Here is a 22662-nt window from a genome sequence, read left to right on the forward strand (position 1 = left end):
TACCTGCAGTCATCGGTGCTCCGATGATGTCCTCCGTGGCTCCGGTCAGCTGACATCCCATACTGCACTGGGACTCAGTCAGGTGATGACCAGGCCCCAGTGCAGGCTGGGAGACCAGCTGACCGGCACGGGAGCCCCGATCACCGGTCCCTGGAGTCAGGTACGTTTTTCTTTTTTTTTACTGATTTTTTTTCTTTTATTTAGCAGAGATCAGCGTGTGGTCTGCCCGTTAGAGCAGAGCAGGAGTCTGGTAACCGGGGGAGACCCTGGATAACACCAGCTCCAGGTGGCGTTATTATCACAGGGCTTTCCCCGGTAATTTTTCACATTTTGTTTTTAGTAGCTTTGGCCAGATCACATTTCCCATTACAATTATGGGAAAGGCAATCTGCTTACTAAAAATAAATGATAATTAGGGCTTGGAGTAGAATTTTACGAATTCTACTCCAATTGCCCTGTAGTAACTTTAGGTGATACTAAAATACTGTAATGTGAAAAGGGTGTGAAAACACCCTTTTTCACTTTATTTTAGTAAAAATAACGTTAATAAATAGAGCCCTTAGAGTGGTATACTGACCTCACTATGCACATATTTGATTAGCACCTTCTGCTGTGGGTGGAGGGCTGTTTGTAAGGGGGTGGGGGTAAATCAGGATGCACACATGTTTGTAGCCTTGTTAAGCTGTTAAGGTGTTTAGTTCTAAAGTGTATTGAGCATTTAAAATCAATTTTAGCGTTATACCAGCGTTAAACCGAAGGAAAACAGATGGAAAACATACTGCAAGCCAGCTTAAACACAGATGGACTATACTCAAGCTACACAGTGAGCCAACAAAATCATCAAAACTAAAGGGGCCTATCTACTAGGCATAAACCGCCATTGTGAAGCAGTGGGCGGGCCACGATGACGCAGTTCAGCGCTTGCCTGCCTTTCCGGGGGGTTGGGAGCTGCACCCGATATTCGGGAGGCTCCCGACCAAATCGGGAGGGTAGGCAAGCCTGCTCTACACTGATCTCCCTGGTTTGGACACTGCAAAACTTTTCTCCTCGGGGTACAGCTTCTTGCATTGAAATTTCAGTTTCTGAGAAACATCTGAATGCACATCCCAAACAATGTCATTTGCTTTATATACACATGATTATCTAAATTTACTTCTTACCAGTATATTATTTGCTAATCTTCATTTGACTTTTATTCCTCCAACACTATTTACCTACTCTCTTCCATTACCTCACCGGCGTATTACACTGCCTAATTGTCTGCCTCCCCACTAAATACCTGCATCCTCTGCCGTGCTTTCCTGCCCACCTCCTAATTGCTCACTTGTCATCCTTTGCTCACCCTCCACCTTGAGTCAGCCACCATGCCTCCTCGCCCTTGCCCCATACCAACCATCTCCTCTGGCTTACACCTTCCCCTTATATATAGCACACACCCCCTCACCCACAAACCTGCCAATCTCATCCACATATCCCCCATCGCCTCCCTCCAGTTTTCCTGTGCCCTCTGGAATACCAGATCCATCTGCAATAAACTGCCCGCTATCCACGATCTCTTTATTTCCCACTCTTTAAATCTTCTCGCCATCACTGAAACCTGGCTCTCCTCCTCTGACACCATCTCCCCTGCTGCACTCTCCTATGGGGGCCTCTCCTTCACCCACTCTGTCAGACGTGACAACCGCCAAGGCAGCGGAGTGGGCATCCTCTTATCCCCCAATGGCACCTATCGCATTATCCCACCTGAGCCCTCCCTTTCTTTCTCCACCGTTGAGATCCACTCTATCCATCTCTTCTACCCCATTCATCTCCATGTTGAGTCATCTACCTTCCCCCAGGCTCCCCCACCCAATTCCTTCACAACTTTGCTGCCTGGCTTCCCCACTTCCTCTCTGCCGACCTCCCCTCTATAATCCTTGGTGACTTTAACATCCCTATTGACATCACAAATCCTGCATCCACCAATTTTCTTGACCTCTCCTCCTCCTTTGGACTTTCTCAATGGACCTCTACTGCTACCCACTGCTCAGCTACTCCCTAGACCTCATCTTCACCCATCTGTGTGCTCTCTCTGACTTCTCCAATTCTCCCTTCCCCCTCTCTGACCACCATCTACTCTCCTTCACAATCTCAACACCTCCATTCCTCCCCTCACCCAAAGCCACCACCACCCAAAGACGCAATCTTGAGACTCTCGACCCTGTTGTCCTGTCTTCCTCACTTGATACTCTCCTCTATCAACCATGGCCTGCTGAAACCAGGTGCCCTCCTTCTACAACATCACCCTCACTTCTGCACTTGACTCCATTGCCCCCACCTCCTCTGTCCCCATCCGTCAGTCCAAACCCCAACCCTGGCACTCCAAACTGACCCGGTTTCTCCAAAAATGCTTGCGCAAAGCCAAGCACCTCTCGAGGAAATCTCGCTCTCTTTGTCCTCTCTTCCTACAGCTCGGCCCTCTCCCTCGTCAAGCAATCCTTCTTCCAGTCGCTCATCTCCTCTCAGTCCTCCAATCCCCACCACCTCTTTGGTACTTTCAACACTCTCCTTCGCCTTCACCCCTTCCATCCTCCCTCACTGCATTTGACTTTGCCTCCTTCTTCTCTTCCAAAATTGAGGCAATTCGTCACAGTATATCTTCCAATCTCTCTGCTGCAACCCCACCTCCCCCATCATCCGCACCTCCCGGCCACCCCACCTTGTGCTCATTCAGCCCCACCATGGGTGACGTGGTCCATTCCCTCATCTTGTCCTCTCCCCCCTCCACCTGCCCCCTTGACCCCCTTCCTTCTCACCTTCTATGCTCCCTCTCCTCCACCGCCTGTTCCCACCTTGCTCACCTTTTCAACTTATCTTTCTCCACCGGCATCTTTCTCTCATCATTCAAACATGCTCTTATCACACCTAGTCTTAAAAAAACCAACCTCGAACCATCCTCTCCTGCCAATTACCGCCCCATTTCTCTTCTCCCTTTTGCCTCCAAACTACTTGAGAAGCTTGTCAACAGCCACATCACCAGCTATCTCTCTGACAACTCCATCCTTTATCCTCTCCAATTTGGCTTTCACCCACTTCACTCTACTGAAACTGCCCTGGCCAAAGTCACCAATGACCTGCTTGCAGCCAAATCCAGGGGCCACTTCTCTCTGCAGCCTTTGACACCGTGGATCATACTCTCCTCCTTCGCATCCTTCAGATCTTTGGCATCTCTCTATGCCTGGTTCACCTCTTACCTCACCAACCACTCCTTTTCTGTGTCTGTTTCTGGTTCCACCTCCCACCCTTCCTGTTGGTGTCCCAGAGGGTTCTGTCCTGAGCCCACTGCTCTTCTCCCTGTACACTTCTAAAGTAGGAGAACTCATCAGCTCCTTTGGCCTCCAATACCACCTCTATGCCCATGACACACAACTATACCTCTCCTCTCCTGAACTCTCCCCTTCTGTCCTCTCTCAGGTATCCAGTTGCCTCTCCGCCATCTCTTCCTGGATGTCCGAGCACTCTCTGAAGCTCAACATGGACAAAACCGAACTCATCATCTTTCCCCCTAATAGAGTCTCCACTCCAACCAATCTCACTATCACTGTTGACAACACCATCATCTCCCCTGTCCTCCAACTTTGCTGCTTGGGTGTCACCCTTGACTCTACCCTCTCCTTCACACCCCACATTCAAACTCTTGCTCAATACTGTCGGTTCCAGCTACACAACATAACTAGCATTAGGCCTTTTCTCTCCCAGAATGCTACCAAACTGATTATTCATTCACTAATCATTTCTCGGCTCGAATACTGCAACCTTCTCCTTACTGGATTCCCACGTTGCCATCTTGCTCCCCTCCAGTCTGTTCTCAGTGCTGCAGCTAGACTTATCTTCCTCTCCTGCCGTTCCACTTCTGCTGCTCCCCTCTGCCAAAACCTGCACTGGCTCCCATTCCCCTACAGAATCCTCTTCAAACTCCTCACCTTCACATACAAGGCCCTCTATAACTCTACTGCTCCCTACATCTCCAACCTTATCTCCTTACATATTCCCTCCTGCTCACTCCGGTCTGCCAATGACTGTTACCTCTCCTCCACCCTGGTTACTTGATCTCATGCTTGTATCCAAGATTTTACCCGTGCAGCCCTTCACTGGAATGAGCTCCCTCGCTCGATCAGGCTCTCCACGACCTTGCAGAGCTTCAAAAGTGCACTGAAAACCCACCTGTTCATCAAAGCATACCCTTCCACTGCGTAACTGTGTCACCAAGTCTCTGTCCCTTCTGCCTCAGCCATCTCTACCTTGCCTACTTCCTGCACTCAGGTCCCCCTCTACACACTCATGCCTCATGTCATCTGTCTGTTTTCCCTTTCCCCTAGATTGTAAGCTCCTAGGAGCAGGGTCCTCCTCCCCAATGTCTCACAGACTTCTTCTCTAGCACTTCTATGACAGCCTTCACATTCCCAGCTGTATTGTGTATGGAGAATTGTGTTGCTAATTGTTACTTGTGCTCTGTTTATAATTTGTTTACTGTATTGTAATGTAATGTTCTGTGTACTCTTTACTGTATGTACGGTACTGCTGACCACTTGTGGCGCCCTATAAATACATTTTTATAATAATAATAATAATCCAAAGAAGGACGGCGAATCAGAGCCAAATCCAAATCCAGCAAAAATGGTCTGGCGCACATCCCTACAAATCATCCAATATATCTAGTGTGTACCAAGTCAAGGGTGCAGGGCCCGGAGCACCAGATTGAGGTACCAAGGGAACACCAGAGGGGGGTACGGAGCCTGCACATGCATCACTTCCTGAAGGAATATCTGAACTTCTAGAAATAATGGCAGTTTTGTCTAAATGAAAACACTGTTCAGACACGCAGAGCCAGCCTGATGGAACAACAACAGCAGCAGCTGAGTGTTCTACTGCTATAGCCTGGCAGCTACCTCTCTTCCCTTTATGACCCTGTATAAGTAAATAGTTTGTGAGAGGCTGTTTAATGTTTTCTACAAGGGAAGTTTTCTTTTTCTTGTGTCTAATGTATCCATACCCTTTCTTAGAAGGGTGTCCTGCAAGTATCTTTTTTCTAGGTCTGTTGGCATTCCACATCCTCTCTTTGATTGTGCACTGTAGGTATTCTAAATTGTAATATTTTTCACCTCTTGTAACGAGATTAGGGGTTGCCATTCTTTCCTTGCTATCCAGATCCCCTATGAGACAACTGCACTGACAGTTTAAGTGACAATCTGCATGTACTCAGGGCTGCAATTAGTGTTGGATAAGCGGCAGCCTAGGGGCTGGCAAAATTGCTGCCCCGTGGCACCTGCATTTTGCTTTCAAGTTAACTAGAATGGCACCCTGCAGACTAGAAAGACAGCGCTCGATTTCTCCCTAGTCCCGGTGGCTTGGCTGCCCGGAATGTTCTTAGTATGCTCTGGGTGCTGAACATGTCCCTGGTCTAAGCGGTAAGCCGATACAGTGGCCCTGATTCAGAGCCGGTCGCTCTGACAGAGCGCTCGCTCTGAATCAGGGCGTCTTTTTTTTTTTTTAATGGAGTGGCCCCCTGGCCACTCGCATTGCTGTAGGTTGCCACCCACAGCTAATGCGAGCGGCCAGGATGATGGTCGCAGTGGTCACGACCATCGGGCTTGCGACGAGACCCTTGTGGTAGGGTCTCATGGCCGCAAGCCCCAGAGAGCTTTTGGCTCAAACAGAGCCGAAAGCTCTCCCACTGACATCACTTGTGATGTCAGTGGGGACGCCCCCAAACGGAAGGTGTTCCCATGGGAACGCCTACGTCTGGGCAGCCACCCCCGGACCCGCCCACCAAAGGGGGCGTGCTGTCACTCAACATCGACAGCACGCCCCCTTTGGTGCGAGACCCGGAGTGACGGATTGCCCGTCGCTATCCGGGTCTCACGCATGCGCACGACAGAGCCAGCTCCGTCGTGCACCTGCGCTCTGGGCCACCATCGACCTGGTTGCGAGTGCTCAATGCTTGCGACCGGGTCTGAATCAGGCCCAGAGTCTCCTGGAGTGTCTTTAGGATGTTCCATGCTTTCATCTTCTCCTTGGTAATGGTGCGCCCGCCCCTCGTTATCACATATTTGGGGGTGGCACATTCACCCTGCTATGACTTGTATGTACTTTTATGTAGTTTTATGAGGTGTGATGTATATTTATGTGTATGCTCGTGGTCCCTGCAACAATAGACCACAAAGATACAGTGTTAAGCCTCAGGACAGGAAGTTTCCCCTTGTCAGTTGGACCCTCCAACCCCCGTCTTTGTAATGCAACAGTTTACTGTTGGATTACAAAGGAGGAGTTTGAAACAGCTTGACTCTTTGTGGCATGAGTGGAAAGGGTTAAATGGGAAGGATCACTCACTCAACCAGACCAAACTTCCTCATCTCCATAGCCAAGTGACAATTGTTTTACCTAGGACCCCTGCTGGCTTCTCCACAGGAAGGACAGCCTATAATGTTCTGTTGGAGATAATTCTACCTTTGGTTGGCACAGTCTTGTCATCCAATAAGAAACTATTTCAGGTGGAGTTACCTGTGAAATATGATCCTAGTAAAAAAGAGATTATAGAAAAAGCTGCACAAGGAGACCCTGGTGTTGGACATTTAAAAAGAGAAATCCTTTGAGTTTTTTTTTCTTCCAGGTTCTTGGGGCTCTATTTACTACAATCTGCATATTGAATGCAGATTGTAGTGTGATATTATCGACTGAATTCGCATTGCGATTTCAGGCAATATCTCAGGAATTTACTACAAATCCCTTGCAGGGACAGAGCTTGCGAGAAAGCTCTGTCCCTGCGAATCCCCTCCGCACACTAGTCACGGTATTTTTGCCAAAAATACAGTGACAAAGTGTCTGTGCATGCGCCGACCGGTCGCCGCTGCTACCCCCTGGCGCTAAGCCCTGACCCCGGCACTAAGCCCCACCCCCCACAATCGCAGACCTCCCGCGACCCTCCCTCCCTTAATAGAACTTACCTGCATGATCCGGGCCTCCGGTGATGTCCTCCATGCGTCCGGTCAGGTGATATCCCATTCTGCACTGGGACTCGATCACCTGATGACTGGGCCGCAGTACAGTATGGGAGACCAGCTGACCAGAGGGGAGACATCACCGGAGGCCCGATCACCGGTAAAAAAAAATTTTGACAAGTTTTTTTTCTTTTTTTTACAGTAATCAGCTTGCGGTCTGTTTAGACCACACAGCTGATTACTGGGACCAACTCCCAGCTCTGCTCTCCCCGTTAGAGTGGAGCAGGAGTCCGGTAACCGGGGGAGACCATGAATAACGCCACCTCCAGGTGGCGTTATTATCACAGGGCCTCCCTAGGTATTTTTTTACATTTTATTTTTAGTAACTTTGGCCAGATCACATTTCCCATTACAATTATGGGAAAATGCGATCTGATTACTAAAAATAAGTGATACTTAAGGGTTGAAGTAGAATTTTACAAATTCTACTCCAATTGCCCTTTAGTAACTGTAGGTGATACTAAAATAATGTGAAAAGGGTGTGAAAACACCCTTTTTCACTTTATTTTTTAGTAAACATGTTAATAAATAGAGCCCTAGGTGATGAAGCCAGGTCACCCTGTTTGTAGCCTGAGGACCCCGGTTTGCAGCAGCAAAGATAATCTGCATCTAGCTTACTACATCAGTAGCCACTCGCAGAGTGAGCTGAATAGCAGCAGGTTCATGGCCACGTGGCCTAGAATAGCAAGATTTTCTCTGTGAAGATATCGTACCCAGCATAACAATGCAAGGATGGCTGCTCACCATTGTGAAGATCCACACCTAGCTGGCGCTGGACCCAACCCCTTTATTACACAGCACACAGGTACTGTAATAGGGTAAACAGAAACTAAACTAAAAAGTATATAGAAATATTTACAAATCAAATGCCAGATAATATCAGTTACACCCAGTGTCCTCAAACCTTAAAATTTTGTGAGTATCGTTTTGCAACGTAGTTTGAACATTTATTTTTTACCAGTGCCGACTACATCCCGTAATGAAGGTAGCAATGTACTTTTGCTGTACTTCTTTCCAGTATAATCCATGAACCTCTAGGGGTAATGTGCCAGCTATAAACATATACCTTTAACAAGCTGCATCCAACCTAACGGGAGACAGAAATACACGTATAAATCTGGTGCACTTATACCTGTCTCTTTCTATATCTGGGAAGGGGAAAAGATTCCAGGGCACACCATGGAGGGCGAACAGTGACAAAGGTTTTTGCCAGTTCCAAACTAAATTGCTACGTGCTTGGTCAGCATTTTGGGTAAAATGTGTGGCAGAAGGCCAGCAGCCATGCTCACTAGTGACAGTTTCCATCTATGTGGCAGAGCCAGCTTGGGCTACATCATTTACCCGTGCAGTAACAGAGCTCTAATAGTAGTTACTAGCAAGGGGCTGAGCTGAGATTTTCCTTTTTCCACCCTTCTCTCAAGAGCAACCCTGTCCCCTTCTAACTAAAGAACAAGAATCTGCAAGCCAATTCCCTGTTACATCTGCAGGTCTCCCCCTCCCTGGAATGGATATTGGACACTGTCTCCACATTCACACCTCAGAAGCATCAGCTTGCAGCGGTCCTGCAGTCCTAGAGGGTTCTGCATTATTGGCAGGTCACATGTCATGGGACCCCTGAGGTGAAAGCCAATGTACATTGCTTTAGAGAAAAAGCGGTTCAATTCCATTTCAGACACCTGGGTGAGTTTATGATGTCTCATCTAAAATGATTATTCATCACTGGTTTACCCATAGACCATACAAAGCAGTTGGCTCTCACGGGAACCGTTTAGATTTGCTCTCATCAGGAGGTGTGGGTTTTATTTTAACCACTTTAACCTAGTGTGGTGGCATCTGATGCGATCATGCCAGGCTGGGTTTTCCCTTACATGGTCGCATCTGAAGCGACCAGTCAGAAACACCTACCGGATGGCTGCCGGAAGATAATCTTCCAGCAGCCGCCTATATCAGAAGACCCTCCCGATCACTCATACCCAGCCATGACTGCAACGGAAACAGAGCAGCCGCAGTTTTTCTCATGCTGTGTCCCGATCACTGCTGGCCACAGTGATCAGGCAGTATCAATGTATGTATGTATCACAATTCCATCCCCACCACTCCATTCCATACCCTGCCCCCTCGCTTTGTTTCAAAAGTTCCCTTCTCCGTCCCTGCCGCACACACATTAAAGTTTTTTTTTATTTTTTAAACTATAAAACTAATTTTTTTTTAAATGAACTCAAAATACTAGAATTTTTTTTTATTGATCACATTATTTAATAGCTGTCACAATCAGGGTCTTAGCATCTTATACAGACTCAGACGTTTCTTCATTTCTGCTTTCCAAACACCTCTGAGACATTCCACAGCCATCACCTGATTCACCTGTGTGCTTACCTGTTCTGCCAGAGCAATGACTCTGAACCACTCCTTATTTAAACCTGCACCTAAAGGGCCTCATTCAGAGCTGAACGCTCTAACCAGAACGCTCGCTCTGAATCAGGGCCCTCCTCCATGAAAATGGAGCGGCTTCCTGGCCGCTCGTATAGCTGTGGGTGGCCACCCACAGCATATGCGAGCGGCCAAAAAGATGGTCGCGATGGTCTTGACCATCGCGACCATCGGACTTGCGACGGAGACCCTGCGGTAGGGTCTCCCTGCCACAAGCCCTGGAGTGATTTTGGCTCTCCCAGAGCCAAAATCACTCCCACTGACATCACTAGTGATGTCAGTGGGGCCGGCTTCAGATGGTAGGCGTTCCCATGGGAACGCCTCCGTCTGGCAGGCACGCCCACCAAAGGGGGTGTGCTGTCAATCAACATCGACAGCACGCCCCCTTTGGTGCGAGACCCGGAGCGATAGAAAGCACGTCGCTCCCCGGGTCTCGCGCATGCACACGACGGAGCTCCCTCTGTCGTGCGCATGCGCAGTGGGGAACATCGACCCGCTTGCGTGCATCCTGACGCTCACGAGCGGGGTCTGAATGACCCCCAAAGTCAGCACATTGCCTCAACAACTTAGGGCCTGATTCAGAGCCGCTCGTAAGCGGCCGCTCGTTCGTTCCGACTGCGCATGCGTACGGATTGTAATACGCATGCGCGAACCAGTCAGTGCGGCCGAAAATCGTGTGTTCGCTAAATAGTGAATGCCTGCTATTTTGAGTGACAGAGTGAGGTGTTTGTGGGTGGTAACAGGGGAAGGTACTTGAAAACGGGGAGTGGAGATCCGAACGCAGGCGTGCCAAACGGTCAAAATGGGCGTTTTAAGGGTGTGCATAATTACTAAAGCAGCGTCATCGACCACGTCACTTGGTTGTTTTATAGTCAGAACTGCTCGCATGATTGTGGTAGGAAAAACCAACCACAAGAATAGCGAGCAGTTCATACTCCCTTCGATGTACTCGATTAATCTAATAAACAGCGGACATGACGTATGATGCAGGCGGCCAGGGGGCGTTTTTTTCAAAATTATGTTTGCATCTTTTGTTCGCTCGTTCAGACATAGAGGCGTGAACAGACTACAAAGAGCGAACGGTCAATTTAAATAGCCAGCCCCTTTTTCTGAACGAGCGAGCGCAAATAGCGTCCGGCTCTGAATCAGGCCCTTAATTTCTTCTAGGATAGTTCTAGGCTGCAGGTTCTAATACTCCTGTCTACTGTTTCCTGTGTTCCCAGTGAACTATTATATATTTCTCTGTGGACGGCACTACTTGCTGCTTTGCTACCTCTACGGCCTCCCGGTGACTCTGCTATATATGTTATTTCAAGTGGACTCCATTACCTGCACTCCAGCCACCATACTGCATACAGCTCCATCCAAGTGTCACTGCTATACCTGCACTCCAGCCACCATACTGCATACAGCTCCATCCAAGTGTCACTGCTATACCTGCACTCCAGCCACCGTACTGCATACAGCTCCATCCAAGTGTCACTGCTATACCTGCACTCCAGCCACCATACTGCATACAGCTCCATCCAAGTGTCACTGCTATACCTGCACTCCAGCCACCATACTGCATACAGCTCCATCCAAGTGTCATTGCTATACCTGCACTCCAGCCACCATACTGCATACAGCTCCATCCAAGTGTCATTGCTATACCAGCACTCCAGCCACCATACTGCATACAGCTCCATCCAAGTGTCATTGATATACCTGCACTCCAGCCACCGTACTGCATACAGCTTCATCCAAGTGTCATTACTATACCTGCACTCCAACCACCATACTGCGTACAGCTCCATCCAAGTGTCATTACTATACCTGCACTCCAGGCACCGTACTGCATACAGCTCCATCCAAGTGTCATTGCTATACCTGCACTCCAACCACCATACTGCATACAGCTCCATCCAAGTGTCACTGCTATACCTGCACTCCAACCACCATACTGCATACAGCTCCATCCAAGTGTCATTGCTATACCTGCACTCCAACCACCATACTGCATACAGCTCCATCCAAGTGTCATTGCTATACCTGCACTCCAGCCACCGTACTGCATACAGCTCCATCCAAGTGTCATTGCTATACCTGTCTCCGACACCCACGGAGCTGGTGTTACCATCCGCAGCTTACTAACACCTGCCGCTGTGTATCACTGCCAAGCCTACATCACTGTAGAGTTTGCTTAGCATCTGTGTCATCCGTATGCTGTACTATTGGGACATTTCATGCAAGCCTTATTCAGTACTATGTTTTTACACTCAGCTCTCCGCTGGTCTGTCGCTAGTTAGCGATTACATTATTGTGTTGACATAGTGCTGTGTGTTGTTTTCTGGGGCTGGCTCAGCGGAAGGTGTGCAGATTCCAGGGCTGTGATCAGTGTGCATAATACAGTATTATCACTGGGGTGATCACAGATCTGTATTTCTTATTCTGATCCCTCAGTATCTGAGTTCCTAACCGGTTTCCAGTTCCAGTGCTTGCGTCAAAGCAGTGCCAGAGTGCTTGCTTCCTCAAGTTTGGCTCTCCATACTTAAGGCTCTGATTCCTGAGTTCTATTCTGCCACTACTATATTGGCCTAAGTTCCGAGGTGATCATCTTTGTCCCTGGATTGTGTCCTTAGCTCATTGACCAGAAAAGGCCAGCAAAGCGAAGGGCTGCCCCAGTAGGCCATGGGTTGATTCTCATCGGTTCCAGGTCTGTATCTATGCATAACACCAATTTGTGGTTCCTAAGTATTTCACTAGGGTAACTTACTACCTATCTGACTCATGAGCAAGAATTATATACAACCTCCACGTCTCGCCTGTACTTCAGTTCGACCCAAGATCTACAGAATTCTAAACCTGTGACAATAGCTATTTAAACTTGATTTTACATTTTTGTTAAATAATTATATTGAATCGGGTTTAAATAGATATTATTTGCATAATGTGATAATAAAAAAAATCAATAATTTTGGGGACATGCTTGGAAAAAAATATTTGCCAGTTAAGTGGTTAAGTCAGACAAGTTCTTCAGACTCATTCTTCACATTCACTAAAACTTTTACAAGTTTAAGATGGAGTCACTATGTTTTGTAATTGGCAGCATTAAGCAGGGTGAGTTTATGGTGTTAATTAACATCGAAGATGCTTACCTATGCATACCTAACTGAAAGGGGCACCAGTGCCTCCTCAGGTTTGCTGTGCAATCTCAGCACTTTTAGTTCAGACTCTTCCTACAGAGCAGATGGTCTTCACAAAAATGATGTTAGTCATGGCTGCCATGCTGAGAAGCTAGGGAATAAGTAATTCCCTACTTTGATTACCTGATGATTAAGGCAGTCTCCCCAGCCTTACTAAAGACCCAGGGGCAGGTGAAGGCCTAGTCCTTGGAACCGCAAGGTTGGGCTATAAAACACAAAAAAATCCAACATGATTCCTTTGAAGAAAATGGTCTTCTCGGGGCTGCTCTATGACACCAGGCAACAACAGGTGTTCCTGCTAGAGGATAAGATATTTCCCTGCATGGACTAGATTACTTCTGGTGCAGCTGATGGTGTTGGTGAACTTCTGCATGAAGGTGTTTAGCAAAATGGTACCCACTTTAAAGGCAGGCCAATTTGCTTTATTTCCATTGGTTGGATTCCAGATCAAGCACTTCTTGAAATGGAACACTGTGACTGTCCCCAAGAGTTAGACAGCCACTCATTGAGGGGCAAAAACCTCAACAAGGATCATTTGCAATCAATGCTTGAGTCTTGAGATGAGGACTGTTACCCTTCACTACTGGTTTTAAGTGCTTTGGTTTCTAAATGAGCCTAGACTCCTGCCAAACATTCTGGAGTTCAGGGCATTGTTGCAATACTTTACCAGGGTTTGGCCCATTTTGATTGTATTCAGACAATACAGAGAAAGTGCTCAGGCCATAAGGGAAACTAGATCATGTGGTCGGCCGTGCAAAATGTTCTGACCAAGGCAGCACTGTTCATCTCAGGATCAACCTGGAGGGATGTTCCCTGGCAGGCAGTAATTTTACCTTGGGAAGTTGTCTCTCCTCATTGTTTTCCAACAGCTGGTGGGGTTAACTGAAATTCGACATGATGGCATCCAGGTGAACTACAATTTTGAGAACTACTGATAAGTGTTATCACAAGGGGGTGTGGGCCTCACCCGGGCGTCACCTCCCCCTCAGTGACAGGAGCCGGATGCTGCACTGTATCATTAAGTGCAGCACTCGGCTCCTGTCACAGTGAGGGAGCCTGCACTGCCCACACCTACGGCACCCCCACCATCCCACTGATAACCTGGTCCTCGGCCTGTGGTTTGGACCACGCCCACTTCTCCCGAGGCCACACCCCCTTTTTGGTGGTGCACGCGGCTTCGCCACGCACGAGGCATCCCTGGCCACACCGGGTATCACCGTGGGGAGGGACGCCACTGCTACTGATCCAGGTTTGGGGATCCCAGGGTATTGGTATGACAGTCCCTGAGACTACCCTCTCATTTAACTGTTCCCTTCAGCAGCAATGCTATTGAGGATATTAAAAAATAAATGAAAAGAGAAGTACTCAGCATGATCTTAATGGCTCTAGACTGGCTGAGGAGGCCATTGTACCATCTTGGCATAACAGAGGTTCCTTTGCAGATACTTCCATCTCTGCTGGATATTTAAAGCCAGAGCCCTTTCTGGCACCAAACTTTAACTAGACTGAATTTAATTGACAACACTTCTCCCTAGGGCCCAGAAAATATGTGACTACTGCACTGAATTCAGCCCATTTGTCCCCTTATCTAATTGGCCTATCAAGTCGTGGAAGTCCCCATCTGACCTCCCACTGGGGGCTGACCACACCCTGGTGCCAGCTCCCCACTATAGGAGAACAGGGAGTTGCTCACCATGATCACGCATCTCCAGTGACATATGGAGTAGGAGGCACAGGTATTCTGAACACAAACCTAAGGCAGTATTTCCCCTGGAGTCAGTTCCAGTGAGCTGTCAGCAGCAGAAAAAAAAACTGATTTGGGCATTTCCTCCAAGCATTCCCAGCTGTGGGCTGAATAAAAGAAAAAAATAAACTAAACCTGACTTAAGACGGTAGCCATTCAGAGATGGGGAGCCAGACCTTTCAGTGGTAAGTTTAAAGTGCCCCAACTCTTCACTCCACTATGATATTCCAGAGTTTCAGTGTCCCCCAAGATGAAGGAGAAATTAATATTTATATATAACAGAAAAATTCTGCTTAAAAAATACTAACCTGCAATGCAAAATAAAACTGAATGAAGTAAACAAAAAAACAAATGGCATAGATACCAAAGGTTAGCAAACCTAATGAAAATCCTAAACGGTTAAATAAAAAAAATTATTTCACTGCTTATGAAGACTTTCAAAAGAAATTGTATGAAATCGAAATTCTGAAGAATTCTTTTATTAATGTAGTAAATAGGAGCCACATTTATGGTACTTAGAGGTTGAAGACTGTCTATAGCATAAGCATCAAGTACTAATATAAAAAGGATATGTCACAAGATATTGTGGAGATTTCACAATAGCATTGGATCTTGATGACATAGTCTCTTTCTGATTATTCAGCAGTCTATATTTTTGGATTTGCAACACCAACTAATTTTACTACACATGGTACTCCTTCATCATGAAGATATGCTATAACAAGCCACTAGTTTTTCCTCATGTAAAATAAAGACGGCATCCTCTACATGTTCCAGATTGGCCTGGAATATAACTTCATCCACTTCAGCATCCATCTTCATTGGGTGTGCTGCAGTCTATGTTCAAATGACATTCTTTGGTTATGTGACCTCAAATGCTCATTATACTGTATTCCCAATATATTGGGAGTGTAGCTCCTGTATGATAAACATTCACTATTTGAATCTTATGCTATGAAAACAGTGCTGAATCTCAGATGTTTAATTTTTTTTACATTTCTATAAATAAAATAAACACTTAAAGAAAACAATATTTATGCTACTATTAACTGTTTTCATTTTTAGTTATAATAGTTTTAAAAGAAAAGATTTAATTACCTGAAAGGATTTTATAAAGGTCCAGAGAAGAGTCCTGACTCCCTCTCCACGGCTTAGTAACTTCACAAGTCGCAAAACACGAAACAATCGGAAAAATGTAATGGAGATACGTGAGGAGTCCTCAGCCCCTGGGGTTGCAGGGATGCCGGGTGTCTGAAATGAGAGAATGGTGGTTAGCAAACCACAGTCACTGGAATGCTGCACCTGGCATTAATCTCTGGAAGGAATTAAGAGAATGCCAATTGGTTTATAAAAGAAGCTGAGATACTGCTGTGGAAAATATAATATTAGAAATAGATTGTTCCAAGCATGAAATAGGAGAGCAGGTTGGGAAAAAAGTTAGTTTAAGGCTCATACATTGACCAACACTTTCATGATAACAATAGTGGGCATGATTCAGATATGTATGCTAATGCAATTGCAGCTGTGATCCCATACACAGCTGCTGTGTGAAATATGCTAATGTATGCAACTGCCTGGAAATATATTGAGGTGACCACCAGTGGCTCCGCAGATCCAAGCAAGTGCGTACAAACACGCAGCGGTGGTCGCAGATCCATTGGATAATCGACCATCTAAGTAATCCTATGGTCGTGCAGAATGGCCATGGGAACTGAGACACAGCTGCCAAGTTTTCTGCGTATGGGATTGCAGTATGCTGAGACACGCCCCCAAAAAATCTGCTACACGCCTGCGTTTATGCTGCCACTCCCTGTAACTGTCCCCAAAAGGTCCCAGAATGTCAATAAGTTTGCAAAGAAATCCTCAATGCAAACGGCATCACTAAGGTATCTTGGCGCATGTGCAGTGCGACCGTGACGCACGCGTAGTCGTCCGATAATTGCCCAGCTGTGTAAAAATCGGCATTGCATCCACATCTGAAACAGACCAGTGAGCGTATTCCGATACTTTCACAGTGTAGATTTCTTTTCAAAGCACAATTCAAATTCAAATGTGGTATGGTAAATGAAATGAGATGTGCAGGATAATCTGATCCATCCTGTATTTTAGAAACAAAAAGCAAAATACCCTATTGCATGTAGCGAAACAGCATAAGGCTAAAAAGACAACGCTGTTAAATCATGTAAAACAATTTATAATATATTTATAATAATTTTCATCTATGCACAGATAAATTAGAGCAACATATATGACCAAGGATCAAAAATTAAAGTGTAATCAAAGAGTGCCTCGATGTGATCATGCTCTTTACAGCACTATCAAAAAGCACTGCAGAAGTCAGTGCTATAATAAATATATAGTCATGTGATATCAGTGTATGGCACCTGCACGAGGTACTTTAGGCAGACAGCATACTAAGAGTTAATATGTGGTTTTGTACGGTTGCTTGATAGTTCATGATTAAGGTGTTCTCTTTATAATCTGCAGATCTAAAATGTTGTATCATCCCAACCTGGCAGACTTCCATATATACTATTTATATATAATATGAAAAGAACAAGAATCGCAGCAAGCATACGGTGGAGAGACAATTAGCTGTGCTGCAGTATTTAGGTGGTGGAAGCACTTCAAAGAGGGTAATATGCGAGTGCCTGACGAAGCGCGTTCCACCGTGCTTACAGATGTCAACATTGCCAAAGCTGCAGAGATGTTGCAAAATGACAAAAGGTTAACTTTACGCAAACTTTCATCGTCACTTGGCATCTCATTTGAATATTGTGACAAAGGAACTGAAAATGCATCGCATATGTGTCAGGTGGGTACCCATAAATCTCACAGATGCAACAACGAGTTGAACTGTGCAAGAATACTGTTCAAATGTCAGAGAGGATACCCGATTTCCTGACATCGAGTGTGCCGTGTGACAAATCGGGTATACGTCATTATGATCCGGAATCCAAACAACAGTTTAGTGTATGGAAATATGCAAATTCGCCTCCACCCAAAAAATTTGGCATGTTAAGTCATGCTTCTGCTGTTCTATGATGCGCATGGTATGATCCTATAGCACTGGGTTCCCCGTGGACAGACAATTAATGGTGACTACTATGCAAACATCCTGAAAACCCATTTGCATTGAGCCATGAGGAAGAAAAGACCACATTTGCTAAAGAAACAGTGGTTATTGCTTCAAGACAATGCCCGACCACATGTTGCTGCTGTTACATTGGCAGCATTGACAGCTGTTTCGGTGCATAGCTGCACCTTCTTCATGGGGCACACAGCATATTGAAGTATAGTCTACAACATACACCTTACACCTTATATCACAAACAAACACGTCACACCCACTCCGATTGCGCTAACTCATGCCACCCACCCAGGGGCATCAGAATGATTTTATGTTGGGGGGGGGACACACTTATTGTATTATGCTGTGACTGCAGGCACGGCATTGTGACTTTTTTTTTTTTAAAGCCTATTATAAGGGAATCCCCCTCGTATTTTCCACATTCTTGTTGCTTGTGGTTTTCATTTGAGTGAGCTATCCCAATACAATAAATTCACACACAACAGAGAAATAGTTAGGGTGAACCAGCTCAGAGAGGTACTAAATCTGCCTAGCATCTGCTAAGACTCCAAAAACTCCTCCCTTAACAATCCTATAGGACAGAAAAAAAACACAACTTACATTCTCAATCTTATAGGGTAAACAACTCCAAAATATTAAAGAGGCAATACACAGAGAAACACCTCATGGTTTAATCTCATGTTTATTTCAATTCAAATTATTTAGTCCTACTGAGATGAGTGGAAGAAATAAAGACTTAGGGCCTGATTCAGAGACATACGCAATCGCGATATTTACGCAGATCGAGTGATTGTTTGCCATTGTGCATGCGTATATGTCGCATTGTGCATGCGTTGCAATTGTTTTGCAATAACATTCGCACAGAGGATCCATTCGCAAAGTGACAGGCAGTCAGCATTCGGGGGAGGTAACGGGGGTGGTTAGGCAAACACAGGCTTGTTTCATGGGCATGCATAAATTATTTATTGCTATCTCCTTCGCAGCATGAGAGCTCTCTGCATGTCAGGAGAGCTGTAGTATATGCGGGTGGTCAGACTTGCCTTACATGCTGTGTGACTGGCATCATTGGTACCAATTTTTATGCAGGACCGTGACATTGGACGGAGATGAGAAGGCATCAGTGGGGGTCACTATGCTCGGGTAAACTTTAGATGGTTAGGAATATTTTTGTAGCTGCATGCCCTATGCATTTGCAGCTGTGGTTGCATTAACGCCCATCTCTGAATCAGGCCCTTAGTCTGGCTCTCTTTTGATGAGATAAAAAATTCTAATAAATTTGGATTGTTAATATTAGAAAGCAATAAAACATGGTTGATCAAGGTTTCTAATACATAGCAATGTTTCACAGTATTAATAAAATAAGCAGGATAATTTTTTTTTTCTTTAAATCATTAATGCAAAAAAAACTGGTGTAAACAAGAAAAAAAATATATAATTTTTTTTTTAAAACTGTTATTTTTCCAACCCTGTTTTCACATAATGAAAACGCTTATGGCAGCGGCAAACTGATAATTTCCTCACGTGGATTATTATGCCGACACTATAGCAGTTTGTGGACTATATACTACAACCTGTCGTTCTAAATAATGAGTTTTATTTGAAAGATACAACACATTTCCTCTATAAATTGAGAACTATCTCCCCCTGCTCGCTATTATTTATTATTTATTTAACACTGGTAATTGTTAATTGATACACAAATATACCTCACCAGAAGAGAATGGAAGCAGTTAGAGAATGGCCAGTACAAGTCCGTTTTATACGGGTCCTCCAGTTGATTATTTAATGTTGTTGATCAACATAATTTTGCACAAAAACTACTTCATCTTTGACAACACCTATTATTACGCCACGGGAGAGCAATGGGAACGAATATGGCCCCCACATATACGCAAACTTTTTTATGTACGCATATGAAAACAGACACATCTTTTGGCCAAATACATCTCATTTTACGTTTGTTTTATAGATAATGTGTTCTTAAATTTCACTTGAAGCCAGGCAAATTTATTGACTTTTTTTCGACTACCTCAATACTACAAGTGAGGAAATTAAATTGACATTAAATTTTAGTGACAAGTTGGTGAATTATCTGGATGTTTCAGTTAACATATTGGATAAATAGTATACAGCAAACGAACTGACCAGAATGCAATGTTAGCAGCAGAAAGTTTCCATCCTAGACCCCTTAAGAGTGGGTTGCCATTTCCCAAATGGTACGGGTCACCAGAATCACTTCTAACAAAAATACACTACTGCAAGCCCTCAGTGAGATGGGCAATAAATTTATACAATGTGGTTTCGCAGAAAAATAAATGAAAGAAGAAATTGATAAATGTTTAGCAATGGATCGCAGACCTTATATTGTGCAAATTGTGCAAAGAGCCTCCTATAGTTTGCTATAGACGCAGCAGCAATATTAAAGATAAAATAACCTCATCGACAGTGGCCAGAAACCCCAAAAAGGTTGGTTATCTTTAAAACTAGGGTCCTATCGTTGTTCTGGTTGCGTAAATTGTTGTATCATGTTAACTGGACATAAAATTGAAGATTCCTTATCCAAAACATTAACATCAATTTTTGGCTTATCTGTGAGAACAAATACGTTATATATATGCTATCATCTGTCCCTGCGAGAAAGTCTACATAGGGAAGACTATTCAGATTCTCAAAAGAAAGAGTAGCTCTACACAAGTCCTCAATCAAAAAAGCATTTATAGCACTTGACACCAGTACAACAAAAGTTGTCACAATGGGACGTAACATCCTCAATTTTAAAGTCATATGATCATATACCACCCAAGAGAAGAGGTGGCAATCAAGAAAAAAAAAACTTCAACTTGAATCTAGATGGATTTACACTTTACATACAGTAGGTAAATGAAGAACTAAATTTTTCTTGTTTTTATAAATATATTTTGCATTATAGTTTGTTGACTTTCTTATGATAATTTTCTTTGACTGTTTTATGGCTTCTCAAGTTTTTTTTTCTTGTCTTTGTCCCCCACTAGATGGCACTATTCATGCCATTGCCCACTAAATGTATTGCTATTTTTCAGCTTATGGTAGTTTCATTATACATAGGTTCTGATGATGTCATACTGCATTTAATATGGATCGTACATATACCATATACACTTGTTCTATGTAGCACGGATGGTCCTTTCCTGGCACTGAACTACAAGTGGTATAACTGGTATGAACGCTGGAGTGCAGCGACATTTGTGGTACTTCTGGGTGCTGGATGCGCATTTGCAAGATGACCATGTGTCTGGGACGCAGATTAATATAATTGAACACAGATTGATGTACTAGAACTCGCGCTATGCGTCTGGATGCAGATTGACGTAATGGGACACATGCATCTTTTCTGGAGCCGGCTGGCACCATAGGCGCATGTGTGCAAGTTTTCATTGTGTGAAAGAGATTGCTCATAACTTTCATGTGGGTGGCACGTAATCTGAGTGGGTGTATCTTCTTTTTTTTCATATAAGGTGTTTGTTGTAGACTATGTGTGATGTGTGCCCCATGAAGAAGGTGCAGCTATGCACTGAAACAGCTGCCGGACTTAATGACAGACATGCTGCTGAGTACGTGCAGGCCATATTGCACAAGCGTTCATGAAGTATAAGTATTAATGCTGCTTATTTGCACAATGCACAGTGGCACATTTTCTGCTTGATTAAATTATGCACTTTTTTTGACTTGTGACCAGAATCTGAAATGATGCTGTACTGATATGTATACCGGCAATTAAAATAACAAACATTTTCACTGCAACATCAACATGGCGTGCTGGTCTATTCTGGTGTGTGTGTATATATATATGTGTGTGTGTGTGTGTGTGTATATATATATATATATATATATATATATAATATATTGGTAGGGTCTATCCTCCAACATGCAAGCACCCCATCGACTCTCTCACTGCTAAGGAGCCGGGTCACACCCTAGCCCAGCAGGAGAGGAGGAGGACAGAATGGGAGGGTGGGACTGAGCGGTGGGGGCAGAGCGGACAATGAGATGACTTTACTAGTATATATTTTTACCAAAATTAGGCTGGCCGTCACTATCAATTTTATTTCACTGCCTACACTTGGTCTGAGTACTAGGCTGGGAACCATCAAACAGATAGGGATTGTGATCATTATTTAGTATACCCTACCAAAAGCACCATAGGAATTTGGCTAAATTATGAATCATTTGGCTGGAAAATTTGATATTCAACCAACCACCCACCATTAGGCTCCAGGCACCACAACACTCCAGGTGATGCAAGAAGATATATTACCCTGTTCCAACTTTAACGAACGAAGAGGAGCACTTTCCATGGATTTGTAAGTAATAAAGTAGGAGTGTCTTTAATCAAATATTAACACAATTCGTGTGCTATCCTTTGTTTAATTTTTTACTTACAGGTGGACTACAGATGCCAGCTGGGCTTGATGCCTTAGCACTTGTGGTTATCCTAGTGCCATCCTACCAGTGCCCCTCTTTCTGGACCAGCAGTCAACATGTAAAGAACAATATCAATATTAATCATTACCTCCGTACCCACTGGCATCATGGCTTAGATAGGCAGGGCCCCATTTCATGGGGGTCCCCACTTCCCTAGGGACTCCAGACCTGGGATCAGCAAAGTGGTGCTGATTGACATTATGTCAGGGGGTCCCATTCTACGTGTTTCCCTGCTATAGTGTCATCAGTCCTGGTTGTTTCAGCCTAGTGCTGGTTAGTAAAGGGAGGGAGGGCACACTGTTTGTCTAGAGAGAGATCCCTGCACAATTGTTTTTTGCCCTTTGTTCTAAACACAGAACAAAAAAACAAAAACTAGTGGGCTCACTGAATCCCTTTATTGCCATGTGATGCATTTTGAACCAAACGTACGGTCAAACTAAAAATGGCCGTTTTACACAATTAAGCTATGTGCCTCTATTAGTCATTAATAATACATTTGTTATATTATGAGTCTTACCTTAGGAATAGTAAGAAAAATAGCATATTGAAAGTGAAATGGTAACTTTAATTTAAAAAGCCAATACTGACTGCAGATCTAAAAAGCCAATAATTATGGAGCATATTTATATTTCATGACAGCATTAGTTTTTACATGACTAAGGGCCTTATTCAGAGATGTTGTAAACATGATATTTATGCACATCTCCGATGCTC

General features: G+C 44.6%; 1 protein-coding gene across 2 annotated transcripts in view; it reads right to left on the bottom strand.

Moving 5' to 3' along the window:
* The window catches only part of CACNA1S (calcium voltage-gated channel subunit alpha1 S), a 397379-nt gene that overhangs the window by 90603 nt on the left and 284114 nt on the right, over positions 1–22662 (bottom strand). For both annotated transcript variants that reach the window (XM_088445772.1, XM_088445773.1), the window contains one exon: positions 15495–15647. In XM_088445772.1, coding sequence (XP_088301898.1) covers positions 15495–15647 — 153 coding nt within the window. The remainder of the gene's footprint in view (positions 1–15494; positions 15648–22662) is intronic.

Source organism: Taudactylus pleione, unplaced genomic scaffold (assembly GCF_031769625.1).
Source record: "Taudactylus pleione unplaced genomic scaffold, aTauple2 ptg000387l, whole genome shotgun sequence".
In the NCBI taxonomy this organism is placed as follows: Eukaryota; Metazoa; Chordata; class Amphibia; order Anura; family Myobatrachidae; genus Taudactylus; species Taudactylus pleione.